Raw genomic sequence first — 27681 nt, forward strand, 5'->3', positions numbered from 1 at the left:
ATGCAAATTCCAATTTATCTCCCTTGTAAGGCACAGGAAGCATTCAGTCAGTATATTCTGAATTCTTGATTGTGTGCTTGTACAGATAGCCTTACTACAGTAGACCAAGGAGCATGGTGCAGGTTCAAGCATCCCTTCAACCTGCACCATTAAAAGCAAGTTACCAGTGATAATCATATTCACATGGATTCTTAAAAACATTAAAGTGAACCATTTCAAGTATTAATCCTGAAAGTACTGCCTGGCAGCAGGCACCATGAGGTGTCTGTAAGTTACTTTCATATGCAAAAAAAATTTTTTTTTCTTAATTAGAATACACATGATTTTAGTTTAGTGTTTTTTATATTCCATGTCATGCCATGTATGCTATTAATTTTTAATGGATTGATATGTTTCTAATGAGTTGATACGTTCTTTATAGTGGTGCACCGAAATGAAAATTCTGGTGTCGAAACCGAAAATTCAGGATGCACTTGGCTGAAAAATGAAACTGAAATGCACAGTTTTTTTAAAAAAAATTATATATATATATATATATATATATATATATATATATATAAAATTGTATTATATTCCACTTTTTAATTACTATCATGAATTTAAATGAATGTGAAATAAAACAATATAATCCAGTAACGTAAAATAACTTTTATTGAAGATAACACACTAAAATTGGACTGAAAATAAAATGAGATATTAATAAAATTAATAAACTTAAAATGGTTGTAAAGGCTCAAGATTTTTTACCTTCATGCATTCTATGCATGAAGGTAAAAAACCTTCTGTGTGCTGCAGTGCCCCCAGCCCCCTCAATACTTACCTGAGCCCCATCGAGATCCAGCGATGTGCACAACAGCCTTGGCTATTTCGGGTCTCTGCCTCGTCATTGGCTGAGACAGCAAGCGGGAGTCATTGGCTCCAACTGCTGTCAATCACAGCCAGTCAGCCAATGAGGAGTGAGAGGGGGCAGGGCTAAGCCAGTGCTCCATGTGGGAGTGGGTGTACTCATAGCAAGCTGCTTGCTATGGGGGCACCCGAAAAAAAAGGTAGAGCCAGGAGAGCCTGTGAGGGACCCAAGAAGAGGAGCATCCAGGCTGCTCTGTGCAAATCCACTACACAGAGCAGGTAAGTATAGACATGTTAGTTATTTTGCATAAAAAAAAAATGAACCTTTAGTATCGCTTTAAATATGCTGCACAATAATATTTAAAAAAAAACAGGCAAACCAGAATGGCAAAGAGCTTATGTAGATGTATTTTCACTTGTATTAATTATTGTGCAATACAATAAATAAAACTACCCAACAGAATGGCAAAAGGCCTCTAATCTGTTTCATAAATGTATTTTCCCTTTATTTGCAAAGTTACTTTGCAAAATTGTAATAAATAGAACTAACCAGCAGAATGGCAGAAGGCCGTTATTCTGTTTCATGTAAATATATTTGAACTTTAATTGAAAATTAACCAACAAAATGGCAAAGGAAAGGCCCTCTATTCTGTTTAAGTAAACTTATTTCAACTTTAATTGAAAGTTAGTAAAAGTAAGTAAAAGTGGCAGATTTTGCTTTAACAACAAAAGTTGCTCAGCTTTCTCACAGGAGAGATGGTTCTTTTTCTCATCAAGAATATGAGATGCTATACTGAATAGTCTTTCACTCTCTATACTGGTGCTTGGGGCAGATAAATATCTGCGTGCAATGGAAAATGTTCTATGTTCATGCGCCAGTAGTCAATGGTATTGTCACTTCTGGTGATAGGCAGTTCAATCTCCTTCACCAGATGCTTTCATCTCCTCCAGTTGTACTTGTATCATTCCCTGTGCATGCTGCTTTTTCTCTGCATCTAAATAATGTTCTTTAAATCAAGGATTTAGGATTTCTAAATCCTTGATTTAAAGAACATTATTTAGATGCAGTGCAGTATAGAGGGTTGGACCTGGTCAGGGGCGGACTGACAACTCATGGGGCCCCCGGGCAATAGGGGATCATTGGGCCCCCGTGTACTCGCCCACACTCAAACCACACCCAAAAAAGCCAATGAAAGGTACCAGGGACATCTCATGGGCCCCCTACTGATCCCGAGCCCTCGGGCCATGCCCGAGTACCCGAATGGTCAGTCCGCCCCTGGACCCGGTGTCTTGTAACCAGTTAACAGCCTCCAGTAGAGTGGTGTTAGAAGTTTTTACACTATGGTCTGTTTCTGACTCTTTCTGGCAGACGCTCTAGTGCGGCAACCAAGGGAATAACTTCAGAAATGGAAGCATTAGTCGAGCTTATTTCTTTTGTTAAATGTTCAAATGGAATTAGAAGAGACATACTGTTTTCAATTACCATCCACTGAGTGTGCTCAATATTGCCGGAAGTTTGTAAACTGCAATGTATACAGCTAAAACACACTTTGTTTGAGAAGACTTTGCAGCATATAGTAGGTTCTATTCCAATAAGTGGCTATATATTGCTGCAGTTGTTTTGATGGCATTCCAAACTGTGTCTGCAAAGCTTGTAATCTGGAATATGCAAGCAGAGAATGCTTAAAGTGACCCACAATTTTTCTCCCTTTTACTGCTATATCTGATATGGTGTGCTGACTCAGCAATCCATCATTCACAGCCAACTGTAGACTGTGTGCCATGCAGTGTGCTTTTAAGTCCACTATCCTCCATAGCCTTTGCCAGGTTTCATGCATTATCTCAAACAATCAGATGCACTCTAGACTTATCAATGTTTAAAGTGTCAAGCATGGTATTTAAAGCCTCAGATGTTGCTGCTACAGCGTGTGATCCAACAAACTCATGTGCGTTAAGTAGGATGTTTAGCAATTTAAAATTGGTATCTATCCACTGCACTGTCAGGCTAAGCATGTTCATTGGACTGACGTCTGAACTCCAAAAGTCCTGAGACCTGGGGTGTTGGTAGTCATGAGCTCATGAATGTGTTTTGCAATACTCTTAAACATCTCAGGTAGACAGGTATCTGCAAAGTAGCATCTGCTTGGCAATGTGTAGCGTGGCTCGACATGTTGAATGAGCATATCAAATTCAATGTCCTCCACAACAGAGAACGGTTGGTCTTCTAACATAATAAATTCCATAATTTTCTCTGTAATTCCATGTGCTTTGGGACTGTCACTTGCAAATTTTCTAGCCTTTTCGAAGGCTGTGGCAACAGATAGTGTGGATGTGCTTGGGGTACTTTTTTGAAGCTGTGTTTCTTTATTGTACTCTGCATGCTGAACCGGATGACGTGTTTTCAGGTAGTGTATCAAACCTGTTGTGGAAAAATGCCTGGGCACTTTACCTCCTTTTGAAAGTTCAGCTGAGCAAATGCTGCAGATTTCAAATCTGCTGTCTTTATCAGAAACTCTACAAAATTTCCACACTGCAGACATGGTCGGCCATTGCTGATAGTGCAGTGATATAGCATTAGATCTAGAGTGGGAGTGAAACCTGAGGGAGAATAAAAGGGACTAATCAATTTTAAACTAAATCCCAGCTATAAATTAAAATAAGGGGGGGAGAGTGACTAACTTTATAAACATTTATATTGATTTTTATAAAGAGATAACTTACTGTAATATTATCAATATGAATTCAGCTGTATAACGGAAAATTTCATTCCAATCATTTGTATATATAATGGTACAGAGCTTCTTGCCATGCAAGTTAAGTCTGCATCTTGTCTATACTTAAATAAAAATGCACTACCCTGTTGTCAGTAATAACCTACTACTCAATGCTATCTCTTTCTAAACAGCATGCATAATCAATGTTGTATTTTATTCTTTGGTTGTCAAAACTCTAACCTTCCCAAAGAAAAGCACCTTGTCATTGAAAAGGTATACATGCAGTTGGAAAGAGCCGATATTGCTCACTTTTAGAATATACAGCATATAACATGTAGGTCCCATCTAGGAGAAATACAACCCTCTCTCCCATATAGCTAGCCCTTTAAATATGCTCTCAACAGCAAGTCATGTCATCTAGTGGTGCGTCCACTACCACGGGTCATGTGCAACTGTAAAGCCAAGGCGTCCTCACTACGCATCCGCACCTCCACCCCCAGAAGGTGGAGGAGGAAGCTTGACCCACGGCTCCCCAGTGAGAAGGGGGCAGGATGGAACCAAGATGTCACAGCCACACCTACTCCCTTCATGCACCACCCAACGGACAGCTGGTAGCAGGCAAATGCTCACAGGCTGCAACAGAGAAGCTACTATCAGCAGCTTTTTTTCCTATCTGCAAAATGCTGAAAATTCTATTTTTTTCTGATTGATACATTTCCGTGGCTGATATATCAGTGCATCCCTACTTCTTTATGATTTGATGGTTCTCTATTAAATGATACACATATTTTATGGGTTACTAGTCTTCCCTTGTACATCCACTGAGTCTGACCCCAGCCAGCCCCTGGTCCATCTACTACTGTGTGACTATTTTCATCTGTGTGAGTAGCCCTAGAGTTAGGTTGAGAAAGAGGTGAGATACATGGAAAAGCATCCTATTGCCATGTTTGAGGGTGACATCAGAGTAGGGTGGATGCTGGTCTCGTGGCCACATTTCCTGGCTTGCCAGTGATTCTAACCATCTTGCTGCTGTGCTGGTGCTCTGCTATCACTGGATCATGTATGCTTTCGACTGAGGCACAGGTGTCACCATCAGGAATTATTGTCTTTCTCACTGTGCAATGTGCAAACAGAAGATAATGTATTTTCCTAGGATTCACACCAGATGCGAATACCCTTGTTGTATCTGGGTCTAATAAAACTTGTGGTATCAGACTTGATAAATCTAATAAAGCTTGCTTTAATAGACTTGAAAATAAATCTTGTCTGTTTTCTTTGCTTCCTCTCTTCCTTATGTCCTCTCCTCATCCATGTGCCATAAGTATAAAAGTTAACGTAGTATGCTCAAAATACTGAAGACATTAAACAGGATATGTTAAGAAAGTTATATTATATGTGCAGGATTACATTTACTGGTTACATTTACTAAGAGTAGGTGGACAATGGGGATGGTAGTGTGGATAGAAGAGAACTGAGTTGTTAGCTCATTTTATTCACATTAATGTGAACACAATTTTAACTGAAGAACGGACAATTAAAAAATAAAGACAACACACATTTTCAAGCCTGTTACTGCAAGCTTTATTAGATCCAGATATTATCAAGTCTGATACCACAAATAATATCAGATCCAGATGCAACAAGGGTCCCCGCATCTGGTTAAAATCCTAGGAAAAAGCATTATCCTGTTTACATATTGGGACTATTTTCTTTTGAAAAGACTTTGAATGGACATTTAAACAAACACTAATTTTGAGGTTATATCTATTTTTTTTAAAACCCATCAGTGCTTCCTTTATTATTAGTCAATGTATGACATTATCAATTTGTTGTCCCTCCTTTTGCTAGCGCACCTCGGGTCTTTATCAAGGTGTTAGCATCCATCATGCTCTGCTCCCTTCTCACTCTCTTAGAGTATTCCCTTGTGTGTTACCTAGACAATCTCCTGCTAAAGGACTAATCAGTCCAGACTGTGTCGGCCAATGTCCTACAGACTGTACATACCCTGCAGAGATTTAGTTGAATCTTGAATCTCTAGAAATCAGTAATGGATCTGACTTATTGCTTGGAGTATCTGGACCTGACCTTGGATGTGACCCTGTCTTGATTCTTCCTGCCTCAAGACAAGCTTCTGACTCTCTGTTCCCATGTGTGGACCCTGTGGTCCAGGAGACACCCAACCATTTGCTTTTGCAGGACAGTTTGGAGCAGGGGCGGACTGACAACTCATGGGGCCCCCGGGCAATAGGGGATCATGGGGCCCCTGTGTCCTTGCCCAAACCCAAAAAAGCCTATGAAATAGGTACAAGAGGCATCTCATGGGGCCCCCTACTGACCCCAGGCCCTTGGCAGTGCCTGAGTTTCCAAATGGTCAGTCCACCCCTGGTTTGGGGGGTAATGGTGGTGTGACCTCGATTGAAGCAGTACTATATGCTCAATTTAAGCCCCAGGCCATTGCTACTCAACATGCTTGTGGCATAGGACTAGCAGGCCCAGTCTAAGGATTGCCTCATGCACCTGTTCAGATTATATGATTTTCATTCTCTAACAATTCCCATAGCCCTATATATTCTGTATCCTGAAGAAGACATCTAAATGTTTTTGAAGTTGTCAACACTCTCAGCTAGTACCACGTCCTAGAGGGAGTTCCACCTTACTAACAGTAAAAAAAAAATCACAATCTAAGATTAAATATCCTTTATAGCTATGTGTTCTCTTCAGGGACCTTAGAGTAAACAATTTATTACAGTTGCTGGAGTTGACTTTTATATATTTGTACACTGTAATTAAATCCCCTCTTAAGTGCCTATTCTCCAGAACTAATAACTATAATCTATGCAATTGATCCTCATAACTGAGGTCTTCTATCCTCCTTATTAATTGTGTTGCCCTTCGCTGAACTCTTTCTAATTTAATGTTAGTTTAATGTCTTTCCTGAGGTTTGGTGACCAAAACTGAGCTGCATATTCAAGATGAGGCCAAACCAGTGTTTTGTAAAGGGGTCAAATTATTGATTTATCTCTTGAATGTATACACTTTTTAATGCATGAGAGTATTTTGCTAGCTCTTTTATCTGCAGCTTAGCATTGCATGCTTTTGTAAAGTCTGTGATTTACATGGACTTCAAGCTAATTTTCCAGCACAGATTCTCCCATGGAGCTCCTAAAATATATTGCATATGTATTTTTGGTACCCAAGTGCATAAATGTACCTTTCTCAATATTAAACATCATTTGCCGTGTAGCTGCTCAAAAACTTATTTTATCAAGGTCTCCATCTTATGCCAAATGTATAATTTATATAATCAAACACTGAAACTGAGCTCTTAACTCCAACATCTATATCATTAATGAACAAACTGAACAGCATTGGCCCCAAGACAGAACCCTGGTGCACACTACTCACAACTTTAGACCATTTAGAGAATGAATAATTTCTCATTAATCCCTGGACCAGTTCATGCAACCAGGTTCCTAGCCACATACAATTTCATCAAATCCAAAAAGAACATACTTTAAAAATTAAACATTTATAAGGTACAACATCAGCCGCTTTAGCAAAATCTAGATAAACCATGTCCACTGGACTTCTGCCATAAAATTTCTCACCTACTTCCTCAAACAAGGTCCTTTCTCCCAAAGACCTGAAAGTTACTCACAGCGGATACCAGCCTGTCTGGCTGGGGTGGAGTCCTGGATTTCTGCTTGGTACAGGGGACTTGTTTGTTGGAGGCAGCTTGGCCTTCTTTAAATCCTGGGGCTCAGGGCAACCAGGTTATCCTTCCATTTCTGAACCTTTCAACTGCTGGGTCACCTTACCAGGATTCTGTTAGATGATGCCAAAGCAGGGAAGCTCCAGAAATTGTACCGTTCAAAGAGAAAAAGGAAGGATTCTGGTTTTGGAAGAATGCAAGTTCCAGCTCTGACTGCCCTGAACATTTCAGGAGTGGAAAACTGGTAGACGGGTTTTCTTTGTTGTCAACATTTGGATGCTTCCTGCTGCTCTCTGAGTTGCCTGTCCCTCTGTTTGACCATTTGTTCAGGGGTCTGTTGGTGTTTGCTGATGTGTTCCCTTACCCTCAGTTGCATTGTTTTTGTACATCCCAGTTGTTGAAGACTAAGTTCCTGTATGATTAACCAGTTTCAGGCTCTGGGTGTATTAGACAAGCCCAAAAAATGTGTAACACGTCCGGTCCTTGTGCCCTGCTGCCAGGACTTCCCCTAGCACAGGGCAATTCAGCTCTGATTAATTAAGGCAGCATTGCAGAATACGCAGAGAAAGTTCTGACATCTGGAGCTGTCAAAGAAAAGCAATCTGGCAATGTTTATCAACAACATTGCTCAAAAGAAACAATGTTTCATTTTGTATCTGTTCATTCATCTACAGATCAAAAGGACAAATTTCTATCTGTAAATGAAGTCAGTTAAAGCAGCCTGACAAGTAAAAAACAGTTTGTTTGTTTTTTTTATTAAATGTTCTTCTGTTTAACCCCTTAATAACCCTTTCTTTACTCCTTATTTTCCTTCTCCAATCTATTATTATTTTCCTGCTGATTTTTTGTTTTTAGTTTCTATTTTATTAACTAATAATATTTAAACTTTTTGTTTTTGTTTATTAATATTTTTACACCTTTAACATATATTTACAAATTTTGCATTTAAAAAACCCTGCAATGTAGAAAATAACCCACTTTATTTCATTTTTAAATAGCTTTGCAATACTTTGTACCAGAATCATATATCAGTCTCATTTTAAACATGACAAATTACAGAAAAAAATGTGCACTTTTTATGAGCAGTAGCATTATTTATTTTTAAAATAACACTGCTAAAAAAAAGTGAGTTTTGTTGCTTTTTGTCACGTTAATTAAGGATTGTGAAGAAAAAAAAATCATTGTTGCAAGACAACATTCACAAAAAGAAAGCCTTGTATGTCCTTAAAAAAAACAACAATATAATATATGTATTATGTTTTTATCTTAAGTAATGACAAAGTTATTGCCCAATAAACAGGCCCATAGCAGAAATGTAAACATAGCTCTGGTCCATAAAAAGTAAACAGATGTGAGCGCCAAAGTAGTTAAGAAAATAGGATATTGACTTATCTGCAAATCCTTCTTTTCAAGTAGTGTACATTGCAGGACACAAGTCCTGAAATGTATATGATTCCATCCAGGGGCGGACTGACCATTCGAACACTCGGGCACTGCACGAGGGCCTGGGGTCAGTAGGGGGCCCCATGAAATGCCCCTGGTACCTTTTATAGGCTTTTTTGGGTGTGCTTTGAGTGTGAGAAAGGACACAGGGGCCCCATGATCCCCTATTGCCCAGGGGCCCCATGAGTTGTCGGTCCACCCCTGATTCCATCCTTACCTCCAACCAGTTGTAGTCTTTATAGTTGTTGCCTGTGATTCTCTTTTTCTTTCTTGACTTTTTCTCTCTCCTGTTTCTCAATCCTTCTCTGCATTTGCCTCTCTTCTATTTTCACTGTTTGTTTTTCCCATTTCCTTTTCTTTTCTGAATGATGCTTGTCAGCAGGGATTCTCACCCCATAGAGGACAGCTTGGCAATGATAACAAAATTTGCTTTGCCCTTCATATTAGTCCTCCTTGGTTATGGTTAGAACTCAGCTTATTTAACAATATACTTTGCCTACTTTCTGAATGTTTACCTCCACCCCTGTATAGGGAAACCATTATCTTGCTCTGAAAAATTAAATAAATATATTGAAACAGAAATATACATGATTTACTCATTATTGGTTACCACTTTATTGCTTGCTGGGAGTGGTTATGCTAAGGCTATCCTTACAGCTTTGTTTGCCCCTGCCAAATCACCTGATTGCAGCTGCATAACATACTCATTTAAATTATGATCCTGTGTCCTGTAATGCACTACAACTAAGGATTTTGCATGTACAGTAAGTCCAAAATTCTATTTCTCCATTGTTGCTAGGGATTTGACCCACTTGACATCTGGGCAATGCTGCCACCTGTGCCTATAATGATTGCTGGGTGTTTTTACTAGATAGCGGGGGGGGGGCTTTGAAACCCTTAGACCAGAAGTCAGCAAATTCAGGTCACAGTAGCAAAGTATAAATAAAAAGCCTTTATGAGGTCACAGAAATAGATATGCAGTCAGGCCTTCATATTAATATTGTTGACCCTTCAAAAGCCCTATTTGAATCCATTTTTCCTGGTACAGCAGCTGTGCAGGGAGTTTATATCTGCCTGTTCAACTTAACATGCAGCAGTGTCAGACCTAGTGCACTCAGTGATCATCACTGAATCACAGACCTGATCTGTTCCTCTCTTATACTACAATAATATTCTGTCTGAGGATACTTGTGCCAAAGGGTATAACTGTTACTAGGCCAAACTAGCATAGAATACTGAATTGGGAGAGCAGGGAGCCTTAATGAGGCTTTAAACAGAGAAAGTTTTTGAAAAGGATGTTTTTGTGGCTAAATAAAGATAAGGACAAACATCTTGTGGTACAAGCTCTTGGGCAGGATGTTTACATGTTTAAAGAAAGTGGAGAAGGTGCCTCTAAGTGTAGACTGTAAAACACTTTATTATAAAATTATAAAAATTGAAGATGTGGACACGCTGCAGGTGACTACTATGCAGAAGCTAGATCTTGAAACAGGCTTAGGACTGTAAGAGCTAGATCCAGGTTAGGCAGTAATATGGAGATGACCTAACCTGGCCCCAGCTCTCACAGCCCCAAGCCTGTTTCAAGATCCAGCTTTTGCATAGTACTCACCTGCAGTGTGTCCAAATCTTCCATGGAAGATTGCCATATACCAAAGATGTGCCTATTTATATCTCTCAAAACGTGAGTGCAATTTTGATCATTTTGTAATAAAGTGTTTTACAGTCTACACTTAGTGACGCCTTCTCCACTTTCTTTTTACATTTTCATCTGGCAACCTGCTTCTGCTCCTTCTCATAAGGCCAGGCTTGAAGTGTGCACTGTTCTGGAACTACCGAGAACCCTCTTCTGGATTCAGTAGCAGGGTCTCTCTTCTAGCTTTCCCTCTTCATCCCTTTATTTAAAAGTGGGGCAATGAACTGACTAGAGGACAATTTGTGTGCCAACACTATTCCATGTATGTTTACATGTTTAAAATGGGTGGTAGAAAGAAACCACAAAACTATGTGACCTTTCTTCAATGCACATGACAAGTAGCTTAAAGGGTTCTACTGGTGACTATATTTGTATATGAACATATAATAATGTCATACATGCCATCGAACAAGCCATTCTAGTGCTTCCCATTACAGTTAATTGTACACATACAGTTCCAGCACTTACTTTACAAGATTACATGCACAGCTTTTGATAAACAGGACTCAATGTAAATGAAACTCAAGTCCACTCAGAATCTTTGTGTAAACAAGAACTTATAGATTGAGACTGATACAATGAATAAACTGGCAAAGAAAGGAGAGATATTTGATGTATGCTGGCATTCTGTAGATATATAGCTAGATACTAGGTGCTCCCTGTAATAATTCCAGCACAAAATAGTGAAAATCATCTATAACTGTTTACAGCAACCTATTAACTCATCTCAGAAATAAGAGATCAAGTATTATATTTTCTTTTTCACGTATACACTTCATGATTGCTGATTACTGAGAATGTTTATGGCAGTGCTGTAAGAACAGATAATTGAGCTATCACACTTCTGAGATGTTCTGTATTCTTGGGAGCCCACCTGCCACTTATGTTCTTTCCGTATATATGTAGTATAACCAATTAGGGGTTGTAGTGAAGTAAATTACCATCATTTGAGATTATCGAGGAGCCAATATACTAACTAGGTCTGTTCCATTTCTTAACATCTGATTTAGTAGTCATAAAGCTGTGTTCCTGGTTAAATGTGGCCTTATAATCTTATACTCTACAATGAGTAATAATGTTGTAGTTTTTTAACATAATTCTAATGTTTATATCTTGTTTCTACAGATAAAGAAAATTAACAGGAACTTTCCTGTGAATCAACAGGTATGTACAGAAATGCAACAGAAACACGGACATTGTTAACAGATAATATTACTTTATTAATATTATTCAGACTATGGTTTTAACTTGTTTATTAAAATAGCTCAAAGTACCAAGTTTAAGGCACACTAACTACCAAGTGTAGTGCTCATGAAAATTAATCAGGTACCTATCATGTACTGATTTGGATTCAGTAAGCTGAATTCTGATCGGCTGGTATATGTTGCTGACCTTTAGTTAATTTTTTGCATATTTGATAAAAATCATACTAGGCCTTACTAATATCAATTTTACTTTTTGCTCCACAGTTCAGAACATACATTTTTAACAACCAAAAACAAATTATATATGGCAATTTGGAGATAAAAAAGGCAAACTGTGAAAATAAAGGCTCCCATTAATGATATAATATTGTATAAAATCTTGGGGAAAATGTTACCTTTACTACAATATGATGGAGATATAATAGGAAATAGATGTTCAAGGATAAAAGGGAAAATTAATTGACCATGTGATATGTGGGCAAGCATATGCAATTTAACTAAATAGCAAATATATAAGAAAACTACAATTAGTACAAAATTTAGTAACTAATCTTATTAGCCACTTGAGCTGTGGGAAGGTTTTACCCCCTTCATGACAGGGCATTTTTTGCAGTTTGCACTGCAGTACCTTAACGGGCAATGTTCGATCGTGCAATACTATACCTAAATTAAATTTATATAATTTTTTTCACACAGAACAGAGCTTTCTTTTGGTGGTATTTGATCACATCTGGGTTTTTTTTTTATTTATCATATGAATGAAAAAAGACTGAAAATTTAGAAAAAAAATATTTTCTACTTTCTGTTATAAAACATATATATATATATATATATATTTTATATATATATATATATATATATATATATATATATATATATATATAAAATCAAATGCATTCATGAATTCAGGCCAAAATGTATTCTGCTATATGTCTTGGTAAAGAAGACAAAATACCAAGTGTATATTAATTGGTTTGTGTGGAAGTTATAGTTTCTACAAATTATTGTGTATATATAGAGGAATGTAAGCAGCTATAACACTATACTGGTAATTGCAGTGACCAGTGACTTAAAGTGGGAGTGTGATATTGCAGAGGGCAATCTGTTGCTAACAGACACTGGCTGGGAGGCACACTAACTGGCACTGACATCAATAGTGACACTAATGCTGTACACTGTACTAATAATACTGGCTGGGAAGGGGTTAACATCAAGGATCAATCAAGGGATTATTTGTGTGCCTAATAATGTGTAATGTGTGTAATATGTGCTGCTTTTAGTTTATTGTATGGCTGTATATTCTCCCTGCAAAACAGGGAGAATAAACAGCCAAATCACTGTTCCCTACACACCCTGTTTTGTATACACAGAACTCTGTGTAGTGATTGGACACAGCGAATATCAGCTGAAATCAGCTGCCAAACTTGTGCTGTGTCCAAACACAGCGAGGGTCAGGGGAACACCAAACCCGGACGTTCAGTCGTGATGTACCAATATGTTGCTTGGCCTGGCTGTGCCGCTCGTCCACAGTCCATGTACTAAAACTGGTTAAAATGGTACTGCATCAGCAGAGTTTGGTAAGACTACTGTAAATATTTTTACAGAAGATAAAGAAGTGTGGATATTTTTGGAAAGTAGTATTTCCAGTGCCAATAAAAAGAACCATTTCATCCTTTTAATATTTTGAAGAGTTTTTCTTTTATGTAGAGATATATAATTCCCCTCAGTTTATGCTGACTGGGCTTAAATTAGTAGGTGTCTGATACCCTTTGCTGATGATCGCTTACCCTTCGCTTAAAATTACATGTGAGGCTCTAGAATTTGATAGCTGAATGGTAGGAGGTGATCTTAGCCTTAGAAGAGCAGGACTTGGGTGTCTGTTTATCATGCAGCGGGCAGTGACCGCTGCTCAGTTCTCTGGCATTCTCAGAGGAGACAATTCTCCTCTGAATGTCTGTTCATGAAGCGGTATGGATCACTTCTAACGAGGAGTGAAGCAATCTACAAACGCTTTGAACTCTAGAAAATGGCTTCTGTTACTGTAATCTCGTGAGATTTCTGTAAGAGATCAGTCAAACACATGGTTTACTAAGAAGTGGTAAATTGCCGCTGCTTCGTTTAGCAGCTCTCTCAGAGGACACCGCTCAGTACCTCATTACACTGTACACACACGTTTTACTAACTTTCTGTACCCCATCGGAAGTTTTGAAAGGCAGGGGGGCTTTTCTACTGTCTTGGTGGCTCTAATTGAGGAAAAAGGAAGTCAATAATCTTCCTCCTTCCTCCTCAGTTCTCCCAGGATTCACTCTTCAATTCCTCGATTCTCCACCTCTGGGCTGTTTCTGTCAGTGACCCCTCCCAATACTTACTTAAGCCCCATCGTGATCCAGTGATGTGCACAAGAACCTTGGGTCTCTCTAGAGACTCTCCCTCCTCATTGGCTGAGACACTCACAGCCAGGAGCCAATGAGAGAGAGGGGGTGGGGTCAAGCTGTAGCTCTCTGTGTGAATGGACACACAGATCAGTAGCTCGGGAATGAGCCTGCTTGGGTCCCCCCCTAGCAAGTTGTTTGTTACTTCGTTACATAGTTAGTCTGGCTGAAAAAAGATAAAAGTCCATCCAGTTCAACCATAAAAAAAAGTTATAATCCTACACCCACAGTTGATCCAGAGGAAGGCAAAAAAAACAGCAAAGCATGATACAATTTGCTCCTGCAGGGGAAAAATGTTGGATCAACTTTACCTATAAATGTCAGTAACCAGTTATATTCTGTGTATCCAAGATAGAATCCAGGCCTTTTTTAAAGCAATCCACTGAGCTGGCCAGAACCAACTCTTGAGGGAGTATATTCACAGCTCTTACTGAGAAGAAACCTTTCAGTATTTGGAGATTACATTTCTTTTACTCCAGATGTAGAGCGTGCCCCCTTGTCCTCTGTGATGACCTCAGGGTGAATAACTCTACACCAAGTTCACTATATAAACCACTGATGTACGTATATATGTTGATCATATCCCCCCTTAATCTCCTCTTCTCAAGAGAGAATAAATTCAGTTCCTCTAATCTTTCCTCATAGCTGATCTCCTCCATGCCTCATATCAGTTTAGTTGCCCTTCTCTGCACTTCCTCCAGTTCCCCAATGTTCTTTTTGTGAATCAGTGCCCAAAATTTAACTGCATATTCCAGATGAGGTCTTACTAATGATTTGTACAGGGGTAATATGATATCTCTCTCTCTGGAGTCTATACCTCTTTTAATACAAGAGAGGATTTTGCTCGCTTTAGAAACTGCAGCTTGGCATTGCATGCCATTATTAAGCTTGTGATCTACCAGAACTCCCAGATCCTTCTCCACCATTGATTCCCCCAGTTGTACCCCCCTAGTATGTATGATGCATGCATATTCTTAGCCCCCAAGTGCATAACCTTACATTTATCAACATTAAACCTCATTTGCCACATAGTTGCCCAATTAAACAGTGCATTGAGGTCGGCTTGTAAGCTGGAGACATCCTGTAAGGATGTTATTCCACTGCACTGATTGGTGTCATCTGCAAAGACTGAAATGGGATTTTTAACACCAGACCCTATATCATTTATAAATATATTAAAAAGTAAGGGTCCCAACACTGAACTTTGGGGTACACCACTGACAACCCTAGACCATTCAGAGTATGAATTATTAACCACTACTCTCTGAATACAATCTTTTAGCCAGTTTTCTGTCCATTTACATACAGCTTTTTCCAAGCCCATAGACTTTACTTTACACATTAGCCGTGTGCGGGGAACTGTGTCAAACGCTTTTGCAAAATCCAAGTATACCACATCCACAGCCACCCCTCTGTCCAAGGTTTTGCTCACCTCCCCATAAAAAGAAATCATATTTGTTTGACAACTTCTATCTTTCATGAATCCATGCTGTCTGTTGCTTGAAATATTTATTTCCAGCAAAAACTCATCTATGTGGTCTTTTATTAAACTCTCCAGTATCTTCCCAGTTAAATAAGTTAAACTAACAGGTCTATAATTACTTGGTAAAGATTTTGACCCCTTTTTAAATATGGGCGCCACATTGGCCTTACGCCAATCCAGTGGTACTATGCCAGTTATTAAAGAGTCCCTAAAATTTAGAAACAATGGCTTTGAAATGACAGAGCTCAATTTTTTAAGGACCTGTGGGTGTATGCCATCCTCTCCAGGTGCTTTATTCACCTTTATTCTGTCTAAATATTTCTGTATCAATTTCTCCCCCAAGCTCCTTTGTATACACAGAGTTGAAGAAGATATGTATTAAATTTTCCTTCTCTTTGTCCTCAGTCACCCACTGTAGATTATTTTGTAAAGGGCCTACATGGTCAGACCTGACCTATTTACTGTTAATATATTTGAAGAATTTTGGGGGGTTTGTCCTGCTATCCTTTGCAATCTGTCGTACGTTTTCAATTTTTGCAGCCTTTATTTCCTTTTTGCATATTCTGTTATATTCTTTGTAATGTTTAAACAATGATAGCGTTCCTTCATTTTTATATTCAGTAAAAGCGCTTTTCTTACTATCTATAGCTTTTTTAACTTTGTTGTGGGGACACCTGGCAGGAGGGAGGGGCCAGGAGCACTGTTGGGGGATTGGAGAAGAGGAGGATAGGGGATGCTCTGTGCAAAACCACTGCAAAGGGCAGGTAAGTATGACACATTTGTTTTTGTTTTTTTTAAATGCCTTCAATATCACTTTAAAGTGTTACTAAACTCACAACAGTAACATCAGTCTGTATATGCAGTAAGCATGCTTGTTATACTCACTGTGGAGCCTAAGGGGATAATCTTCTGCATTGTGTAAAAAGGCTGTTTGATCCGATCTTCTCTGATCCTCCCCTTCGTCTACTGTCTCCAATCCATCTGCTGATAGTACAGAGCTCTAGGAGTCACTCTGTACATGCTGAGTTTACTGTGTAATGCTAGAGAGTTTTTTTTTCCTTTGGTAGAGTGCATGTGATCAGCACTGGACCAATTAGCACTGTCCAGACAGAGGGTTAGGAGTTCTGCAGACTCATAGGACAGTCAGAGGAGAATGAAAACTCCTCCTACAAGATTAACCAGTGCTTGGCCAGACACTGATAGAAGTCACAAGACTGCTCTAACTGCTGATGACAAGTTTATATTTACTAAAATAATTGCATTTCCATGTTCTGTGCATTGTGAGAGACCATATATAGTGAATGCAGGGCCCTGGGTTTAGTAACACTTTAAATTTATTCTATTGTGTGCAGTTGCTATGGATAAATTAGAGATTTTTGCTGCAAGTGCAATATGAATTTATCGAAAAAATAGGTCAGAGAGGCATAAAAACTATTAGAAATGAGCACACTGCTAACACAATCCTACATAAAAGACATTTCAAAGCAGTTGCCTAAATGCATGAGTGACTGTTCTAATCCCAAGAACTCACATACAACAACTGGTACCAATAAAATAAAAAACACACAAAAAACATAATGGTAGCAAGGGCATGCTTCTCTTGGTTTCAAATTCCTTGCTGTAACAGGAAAATTTCCCCTATAATTTGATAAATGTGATCATTGATTTGATAAATCACCTCAAGCCTAAACATGATCATAAACTTAAATTCAGTATTTAGCTATTTTGTACTGCCACACAAATGTGTTCTAATGTATTCTGACATACTCACATACATTTTACACTTCTGTATTTGGTCAGAGGTGCATTTTGTTTGAAAAATTCTTTTCTACAGATCAGCTAACATGCATATGTCTGCTAGTGACAAATATTTGGCATATACAACAGATCACAGCAGTCTGCCTCAGATGTGTATTTAGCTGTCTGGATACAGTATTACTTAAAATAAATCGGCTTACTGCTATTCACAAATATATACATGTCTCTATATTTATACAGAATGTAAGTTATTTCCTATTCCATTTACATTTGCTGTGAAACAGAGTTACTCATTTTGCTTGTTAACAGGCATTTAAGGCTTCAGGAGGTTTACCACTGGATGTCACCAATGTTCTTAAATCATGTTACGTATGAACTCAATGTGTTAAAATGTCCTTCTGACACAAAACAATTCTTCCTCAAATTCTTTAATTCTGATAAGCTCCTGATAAGATTTGAAGTTGTTTCATCCAGCTGGTGCAATGCATGTGCCACTAGACTTTTATCTTCTCTGAGCATTTATTTGGTCCAATTTATATAATTGTGTATTCTGAAAGCTGGGCATGGTCTACACTTTACATATTTGGATTTTTTTCTGAAGGCTGTATTTTACTATATTACACATTATACTGGATTGTAAAGTTGATAATTGCAAACGCGCAGGAATCATTTTTGTTTTTAGCCAAAATATTTGTAAGGTATTAGATTCAGCTCATCAATAGATCATAGTTTGAGGAGGTCAAAGAACTTCATATGAGGCCCTCAAATGCAAAACAGGATGCCCCACAAACAGGAGGACCCAATCAGCTTCCAAGTTTTGGTGTCCGTTTGTGAACCAGCGGTAATAGATCGCTGCTCAGTTCTCCGGCATTCTCGGAGAACACAGTTCTTGTCAGGAATGGACTAGCCAGCAATGGTGGGACTCACCTGCCTTTTGATCTGCAGTACCAGGGCTGGCCAGCGGGTGCTCCCAGCAATCAGAGACTCAACTTTGCAGCCAGCTAACACCTGGAACTGATTATGCTGGGGTATTTAAGGGATGGCCAGACTTGCAGACTCTGCCTTGGTGTTGTGTTTCTCTTGGGCCCTGTATCCTGTTCCTGCTCTCTGTTCCTGTCTGATTCTCTGCTGACCCTGCTCTGATCCCTGGCTTGTCTGACCATCCCTCTGCCTGACCCTCTGTACTACGCTGCCTGCTACCTGTTCTGATCCCTGGCTTGTGACCCTGACCATCCCTCTGCCTGACCCTCTGTACTACGCTGCTAGCCACCTGCTGAACCTGGCCTGTGACCCCGACCAATCTCCGCTTGCTCCCCCTGTACCTACCTGCCCAATTGATATTGACCCGGCCTGCCTGACGACGCTTGCTTGTATGTACTGTTATCTGTGGGTGGTTGGTTTGGTTTGTTTGCACTGTATTATGTTTAGTATTGCACTGCGTTTATGTTTGTATTGTTAGTGTTAATAAATTATATTGTTTATCACATATCTGAAGTCTGCGTTTCCCTGCGTCAGTCACACACCTCTGGTCACACCTGGGAGCCCTGACATTACACCAAGGCCAATCCTGACCAGAAGTGGCTGCACAGGGAAGCCATCTTGGCTTGTTGCTGGGAAGGATGGATCTGGATGAGGTTGTGTATTTATCTCTGCTAGTGTTTGATGACAGGGAGTATGCTTATCAAACTCTGAAGGAGTATCCCAGGGATCAACTACTAGAATGTATACGGCTCGCTCATGTTCTAGTAGATCAGGGCACAGAGTTCTCTGAGGTGCAGCCTTTGATTGAGGTTTGTGCTGAGTTGGTTTCATCTGGTTCCCCCAAATGCAGGGATGAATTTTTGCCACCATTTAGTGCAGACCAGGTAGAGTCCCTGGTGTGGTTATTAGAGGATGATGTGGGTTACTTTCTGGAGCGTTATTCCACATGTTCACCACAGACACTAAGAGATTGTATAAACGCAGTGCAGTCATTGACCAGACAGGCTTTGTGTAAGCTCAGCTTTGTTCAACCCCTACTGCAGACATGGACAGACTTGTTGCACCCAGCCTCAGTCAGCTTACAAAAACCCAGTCCTGCTTCTAACTCTACTCCTGTATTCCCACCAGCTCCTCCAGTTACAGCCCAGTATACTTGGCTATCTACCGCATGTCAGTACCCTGTTCCCACTCGCTGCACCTATCCTGCCTTTAACCCTGTAAAAAAGCCCTCTGTAGCAACTGCTCCCTCTCCTGTTCCATCCTCCAGTTTTTCTCTGTCTCCAGCTGCTCCATTCGTTTGCAGACCTGCGTTTACTTGCAGTGCTCCAGTAGTTAAAACCAGAAAAAAGCGAAAATTCTTTCCAACCAATACCATCCTGCCAGTATCCAAACCGGTGAACCTGCCTTCCGTGACTCAGCCTGAAGCCTCTACTCAGCCTGAAGCCTCTCTTCAGCCGGATGCCTCTCTTCAGCCGGATGCCTCTCTTCAGCCGGATGCCTCTCTTCAGCCTGATGCCTCTCTTCAGCCTGATGCCTCTCTTCAGCCTGATGCCTCTCTTCAGCCTGATGCCTCTCTTCAGCCTGATGCCTCTACTCAGCCTGAAGCCTCTACTCGGCCTGATGCCTGCATTCAGCCTGATGCCGCTACTCAGCATGATGAACTGATCCAGCCCGACGATCCTATTAGGCCAGTTGACTCGATGCCCGCTGTTGATCCAGATGATCCGGTACCTGATCCAGTGCCCGCTGTCGTGCCAATTGACTCAGAGCCCGCTGTCATACCTGGTGACCCGGTGCCCACTGCCTTGCCAGATGACGCGGTGCCCGCTGGCAAGCCAAATGACCTGATGCCTGGTGACCCAGTGCCCGCTGTCATACCTGGTGACCCGATGCCCGCTGTCGAGCCAGACAATCCGATACCTGATGATCCGGTGCCCACTGTCGTGCCTGTTGACTCGGAGCCCACTGTCTTGCCAGACGACTCGGTGCCCGCTGTTCCGCCAGTCGACTCGGTGCCCGCAGTCTTGCCAGACGACTCGGTGCCCGCAGTCTTGCCAGACGACTCGGTGCCCGCAGTCTTGCCAGACGACTCGGTGCTCGCAGTCTTGCCAGTTGACTCGATGCCCGCTGTTCCGCCAGACGACTCGGTGCCCGCAGTCTTGCCAGACGACTCGGTGCCCGCAGTCTTGCCAGTTGACTCGATGCCCGCTGTTCCGCCAGTTGACTCGATGCCCGCTGTTCCGCCAGTTGACTCGGTGCCCGCAGTCTTGCCAGACGACTCGGTGCCCGCAGTCTTGCCAGACGACTCGGTGCCCGCAGTCTTGCCAGACGACTCGGTGCCCGCTGTTCCGCCAGTTGACTCGGTGCCCGCAGTCTTGCCAGACGACTCGGTGCCCGCAGTCTTGCCAGACGACTCGGTGCCCGCAGTCTTGCCAGACGACTCGGTGCCCGCAGTCTTGCCAGACGACTCGGTGCCCGCAGTCTTGCCAGACGACTCGGTGCCCGCTGTTCCGCCAGTTGACTCGATGCCCGCTGTTCCGCCAGTTGACTCGGTGCCCGCAGTCTTGCCAGACGACTCGGTGCCCGCAGTCTTGCCAGACGACTCGGTGCCCGCAGTCTTGCCAGGCGACTCGGTGCCCGCAGTCTTGCCAGACGACTCGGTGCCCACTGTCGTGCCTGGTGACTCGGTGCCCGCCGCTTCGTCTGGGGGCCCGAGACCTGTTGCTTCGCCCGGGGGCCCGAGACCTGTCGCTCCACCTGGGGGTCCGGCGCCCGCCGCTCCGCCTGAGGGCCCGAGACCTGTTGCTCCACCTGGGGGTCCGGCGCCCGCCGCTCCGCCTGAGGGCCCGAGACCTGTCGCTCCATCTGGGGGTCCGGCGCCCGCCGCTCCGCCTGAGGGCCCGAGACCTGTCGCTCCACCTGGGGGTCCGGCGCCCGCCGCTCCGCCTGAGGGCCCGAGACCTGTCGCTCCATCTGGGGGTCCGGCGCCCGCCGCTCCGCCTGAGGGCCCGAGACATGTCTCTCCGCCTGGGGGCCCGAGACCTGTCGCTCCACCTGGGGGTCCGGCGCCCGCCGCTCCGCCTGAGGGCCCGAGACATGTCTCTCCGCCTGGGGGCCCGAGACCTGTCGCTCCACCTGGGGGTCCGGCACCCGCCGCTCCGCCTGAGGGCCCGAGACCTGTCGCTCCACCTGGGGGTCCGGCGCCCGCCCCGCCTGGGGACCCGATGCCGGTCGCCCCGCCCGGGGGCCCGGTGCCTGCTGCTTCGCCTGGTAATCCGATGTGCCTCTGCCCGGAGTCCAGCCCGATGTGCCTCTGCCCGGAGTCCAGCCCGATGTGCCTCTGCCCGGAGTCCAGCCCGATGTGCCTCTGCCCGGAGTCCTGCCCGATGTGCCTCTGCCCGGAGTCCTGCCCGATGTGCCTCTGCCCGGAGTCCAGCCCGATGTGCCTCTGCCCGGAGTCCTGCCCGATGTGCCTCTGCCCGGAGTCCAGCCCGATGTGCCTCTGCCCGGAGTCCAGCCCGATGTGCCTCTGCCCGGAGTCCAGCCCGATGTGCCTCTGCCCGGAGTCCTGCCCGATGTGCCTCTGCCCGGAGTCCTGCCCGATGTGCCTCTGCCCGGAGTCCTGCCCGATGTGCCTCTGCCCGGAGTCCTGCCCGATGTGCCTCTGCCTGGAGTGCCGCTGCCCGGTGTGCCCCTGCCCGGTGTGCCGCTGCCCGGAGTCCTGCCCGGTGTGCCGCTGCCCGGAGTCCTGCCCGGTGTGCCGCTGCCCGGAGTCCTGCCCGGTGTGCCGCTGCCCGGAGTCCTGCCCGGTGTGCCGCTGCCCGGAGTCCTGCCCGATGTGCCTCTGCCCGGAGTCCTGCCCGATGTGCCTCTGCCCGGAGTCCAGCCCGATGTGCCTCTGCCCGGAGTCCAGCCCGATGTGCCTCTGCCCGGAGTCCAGCCCGATGTGCCTCTGCCCGGAGTCCAGCCCGATGTGCCTCTGCCCGGAGTCCTGCCCGATGTGCCTCTGCCCGGAGTCCTGCCCGATGTGCCTCTGCCCGGAGTCCTGCCCGATGTGCCTCTGCCCGGAGTCCTGCCCGATGTGCCTCTGCCCGGAGTGCCGCTGCCCGGTGTGCCCCTGCCCGGTGTGCCGCTGCCCGGAGTCCTGCCCGGTGTGCCGCTGCCCGGAGTCCTGCCCGGTGTGCCGCTGCCCGGAGTCCTGCCCGGTGTGCCGCTGCCCGGAGTCCTGCCCGGTGTGCCAGTCTTTGATATCCCGCCAGTTACCAGACCCGGGCGGTGGAACATTTTGCCCAGCTAGGACTGTTTGGAGCGTCCTGAGGCCGCTCCTTGCGGGGGGGGGAGGTACTGTCAGGAATGGACTAGCCAGCAATGGTGGGACTCACCTGCCTTTTGATCTGCAGTACCAGGGCTGGCCAGCGGGTGCTCCCAGCAATCAGAGACTCAACTTTGCAGCCAGCTAACACCTGGAACTGATTATGCTGGGGTATTTAAGGGATGGCCAGACTTGCAGACTCTGCCTTGGTGTTGTGTTTCTCTTGGACCCTGTATCCTGTTCCTGCTCTCTGTTCCTGTCTGATTCTCTGCTGACCCTGCTCTGATCCCTGGCTTGTCTGACCATCCCTCTGCCTGACCCTCTGTACTACGCTGCCTGCTACCTGTTCTGATCCCTGGCTTGTGACCCTGACCATCCCTCTGCCTGACCCTCTGTACTACGCTGCTAGCCACCTGCTGAACCTGGCCTGTGACCCCGACCAATCTCCGCTTGCTCCCCCTGTACCTACCTGCCCAATTGATATTGACCCGGCCTGCCTGACGACGCTTGCTTGTATGTACTGTTATCTGTGGGTGGTTGGTTTGGTTTGTTTGCACTGTATTATGTTTAGTATTGCACTGCGTTTATGTTTGTATTGTTAGTGTTAATAAATTATATTGTTTATGTAATTAATTTCCGTATGGGCCTGAACTATTATTGCATCATGCGACATCATCTGAATAAAACGAATAAAACAAATTAATTCATTTCATTATCACTTTTTTTCTATTTGTTGCCATTCATTTCTGTGTCCATGCAGAGATTCAGATACATCTGAATCTCTGAAAATTAAATTTTCGTCCAAGGAACGAATCAAAACGAAACAAATTGCAGATGTCTACTATAAATGCACACAGCTTGGGAGAGGGACGCACTGTGGCCCCCATAGCAAGTGGCTTGGTATAGAGTCACAAGAAGAAGAGGAGGAGCTAAGATAACTAGCATGGGACCCCAAAAGAGGAGGTTTGGGGCCTCTTTGTGCAATACCATTGCACACAGCAGGTAAGTATAACATGTTTAATATTTTCATAAAAAAAAACAATGTTACCTTTAGTAATGCTTTAAAGAAGCATGCCAAATGTGTACATGAAAATATGTACATAGAATGTACATAGAAATATAGAGCACTAACTTGAGCAAGAAATCACTACAAAATCACAGGTAAATGATGTAGCATTGGCTCAGAAAAAAAAGAAGTAAATAGAAATGGAATAAATAAAATGAATCAATTATAAAGAACAGGATTTTCTTTTGGTATTCCAAGTATTTGTACAGAAGGCGAGGTGCTAGCTGTCGCAACACTCAGCTTCAAGAAAGTCATTCTTACATACTAGTATGTGCAGTTTATTGTGTTCTGTTCCACACTGCACATTGTAAAAATGTTTCTTGTTTGCTGGAGAAATGAATGTCTTCCTCTGCAATTATTTAGTCACTCTTCTTACATACCAGTATATGCAGTTCATTGTGTTCTATTCCACACTGTGCTTTGTAAAGATGTTTCTTGTTTGCTGGGGAAATGAATGTCTTCCTCTGCAATTATCACTTCTCTTAAAGATCAAGCATTATGTTTTAAAGCTTTTGTCACTTTACAATGCTGCAAAAGCAATGCAAAGATCAGGTTGCTAAGCAATAATATCAATGTAGTTCCACCTTGGTTAAAAACAATCTGTCTCCTACAAGACAGTGCTTGGACTTGAAGGAATACTAATTACACAAAGTTATTTTTGCCAAGTACCTAAACGTCCACAGTAATATTACTTTGTACAAATACAGTCACTATGGGCATAGCCATGTTGAATAATTTTCTGCAGTGTCTAGACTAAGTGAGAGGTCTGACACCATGGAAGTATTACAAAGCTGAACCAAATGAAAGGCTACAGAAATGCTTTCCCTTGCCAAGTAGTCAGCAATGCCAGCGTGAATTAAAAAGCGATTTCTGCAGTCACTTGGTCTGTTGTACAGCCTTGTCATCCTGTTGTAAATGTGACCAAGATAAATGTAGAAAAAGTGAATGCAATTTGCATAGAGGCACTTGCCAAAAACATGTTTCAGGTATTAATATACAAATAAATTACAAGGTTATATTAACAGAAATTTGAAACAATCTTGATCCTTGTAAATCATGTTTTTCATCTGTCTGTAAAATGTTTCATTCAGTTTTGAACAGAGACGGGGAGGGTATGAAACTCTCAGCTTTTTTTTATTGCCATCTTTGTCTACAATGGTGAGATGATGGGAGATCTGTCCTATGGGACACAGACAAAAATAAATAATATTTTAGTAAAGTGGGGCGCGTAAGAATCTGGCAACTTCACTCATGGGGTCACAGACAGAAATACAATCTGTTTTAAAAGCTATTAGCTTTTCCCCACTGTGTCCAAACTTCCTCCCCAAGGTTTTAGCAGGATTGAGGTGCAGGCCACTTCAGTTCCTCCACACTTGGTTTTATGAAGGTGTCTTTGTACACAGGGGTACAATCATGCTAGAACAGAAAAGGGCCTTGAAACTGTTGCCAGAACGGTGTAAGTACACAGCTGTCCAGGATGTTTTGTTTGCTGTAACATTATTTAGTTTCTTTATTGGAAACATCTGAATCATTTGGTGCCCACATATGGCTCATTTTTAAAAGATATTTCAGCCACAATTAATGCTGTATTTTTCGTAAATGACAGTAGCTTGATATACCTCCTGGCTGCTTATATATATCTCAGAAAGCTCAATGGATATATATTAACTTCTTCCCACTGGGCCTATTGCAATATGACTGCTGAGCAGGAACCCTATTATCCTGGGAGGACATCATATGATATCTTTCCAGGATTGCACCTCACACGTGCCCCATGGGCAGTGCTCCGGCACGATCTGTCAGCAGCTGTGTCCATGGCACACAGGTGATGACAGATCGCTACACCGTCCCGCTGACAGTGTCATGTGATTGCTGTGATCAATCACAGATCACATGACAGTTGGAAACAATGAATGACAGTTGTAAACAATGAATTACTTCCTTTCATTGCTTACAACTGTGCTGCAAACTGTGATTTGTCACAGTGGTCACATGTACAGATTGGCCAATCACAGCCCATCTGTAGTATGTGATCAGCTATGGCCAATCACAGCTGATCACAACAAAAACTATTGAATTAATCAGTTTCATTCAGTAAAAGTGCTTGTTTATACCAATGAAATTAATTGGTATAAGCTATCATAATGTATTAAAAAAAAAATCTTGATCACTCACTTGCCCAGAGTAGTACGATGTTACTATGGTAACATTGCATTGCTCTGGTCACAGGAATAGAAAATCATAAAGAATTTAAAAAAATGTAATAAACTTTTTTTTTTTTTAAATTAAAGTGTATCTTTTACCTACAGGTAAGCTTATAATAAAGCTTACCTGTAGGTAAAATGAATATCTCCTAAACATGCACTGTTTAGGTGATATTGGCTCTTTTTTTTACAGCCGACATATGCGTTCTAAAGGAGCAAAGGAGCAGCATACCAGTAAGGTTTCTTTAGAGCACTGTGCCGTGTCCCAAGACTCCCATGTGCATGCGCAGGAGTGACATCATTTGGACGGAGCCCTGCGTACCTGGAAGGAATATCGGTGAAGATGGAAGCCCTGTCAGTGGTAACAGTGTGCTGCTGGACGGCTTTGTTTTAAGGTAAGTCCTTCATAATGTGCTAGTATGTGTGGCATACTAGCACATTGTGACATAACCTTGCAGGGGATTTTTTATATTTTTTTTTTATCTGCAGTTTACTACTGCTTTAAAAAATGTTTTGTTTTTTTTTCATACTGTCGCCAGTCAGTGTCACTGCTGCACCAGATATATTATGACGCTGTACTGCATTGGTGACAGTATGTCAGAATGTAGCAGAATACAATCTGGCCTGAATTTGTGTAGAAAGAGTATTTATTAAGTGTTCTTGCATGGCAAGACCACTTACTGTTATCTCACATATATATTCTTATTATTATAGCCAAATTTACCACCCTAACTCCTCCCACAGTTTTTACACTACATAGACAGTAATATACCGAAACGTGCGGATTGTTCCCGATTGGTGTGCTATTACTTTGTGGAATGTTTCACCAAATGGTTCACAAAATATCGGCGTTTTTGTGGTGAGATTGGTCCCATAGGAATGAATGGCGGAATGTTCAAAACTAGAGTGGGAGCTGACAAAACCTAGAGTGTGAGCTGAAAAATCAGGACATGATTTCTAAACTGCCATCACTCCCATTTTCAAGCCCACCTACACAAATCTTATATCAAAACGTTCAGCTATCCCTGCTGCCACTAAAAATGTCCACAGCTAAGCCATAGTCCTGGTAGTTTTCACAATATGACCATTTGTTTGCAACTCATGCCGCCCATTGACATTCATTGAAACTCCACTCTAGCCACCTCAAATTTGAAGGGCAATTTCTAAACTGCAACCGTGCCTTCATTTTTAATATTTCAGAGACATACTCTGCATCAAAATGTAGGTCTGGGTCTTGTGATTCTCACAATATAAAGCTCTTTGCTGTATACGGATTTATAGTTTTTAAAACTACAACCATTTGAAGATGCCAGTGGAGTGAGCAAATTGGAGCAGTTTGTTTTTAACCGCTCTTCTCTGCCCTATTTGAAATCTAATTTTGAATTCGTGACAGTTTGGCCGGCTTCTGGTTAAAGGTTTGGAAATAAGTTTTTTACAGTAGAGAGTATTTGAGGTGATAATGCTGCTAATGTTTTTATAAATGTATGTTTTAATGTAACTGTAAAGCACTTTGGGCAACAACATTGCAATTAAATGTGCTATATAAATAATTAAAAGTTGCATTTCTCACTCTATCAAGCCTGCCATGTGCACTTTTTAAATTTGATCAATCAATTGGTTAGTGTAATGTTTACTATCTTTACTCACTCCAAACACTCCACACAGTTACTCTGCCCACTCCATAAAGTTACTCTGCACAGTCCAACCTTTTCACAGTTACTCCAGCCACTCCAACCACACAACAGTTACTCAAGCCACCCCACCCAGTTACTCCGCCCACTCCAGTTGTAGACTACTGGTGGAGGCAAGAACACCTCACACAATTTCCCCAG

At 42.6% G+C, this 27681-nt stretch overlaps 1 protein-coding gene across 1 annotated transcript in view; it reads left to right on the plus strand.

Annotated features, from left to right (window-relative positions):
- The window catches only part of SNTG1 (syntrophin gamma 1), a 709360-nt gene that overhangs the window by 646147 nt on the left and 35532 nt on the right, over window positions 1-27681 (plus strand). The window contains exon 15 of the mRNA XM_089678410.1: window positions 11534-11572. Within this exon, the coding sequence (XP_089534536.1) occupies window positions 11534-11572 (39 nt within the window). The remainder of the gene's footprint in view (window positions 1-11533; window positions 11573-27681) is intronic.

This window comes from Staurois parvus, unplaced genomic scaffold, assembly GCF_062004578.1.
Source record: "Staurois parvus isolate SC_StPar_1 unplaced genomic scaffold, SC_StPar_1.0 ptg000205l, whole genome shotgun sequence".
NCBI lineage: Eukaryota > Metazoa > Chordata > Amphibia > Anura > Ranidae > Staurois > Staurois parvus.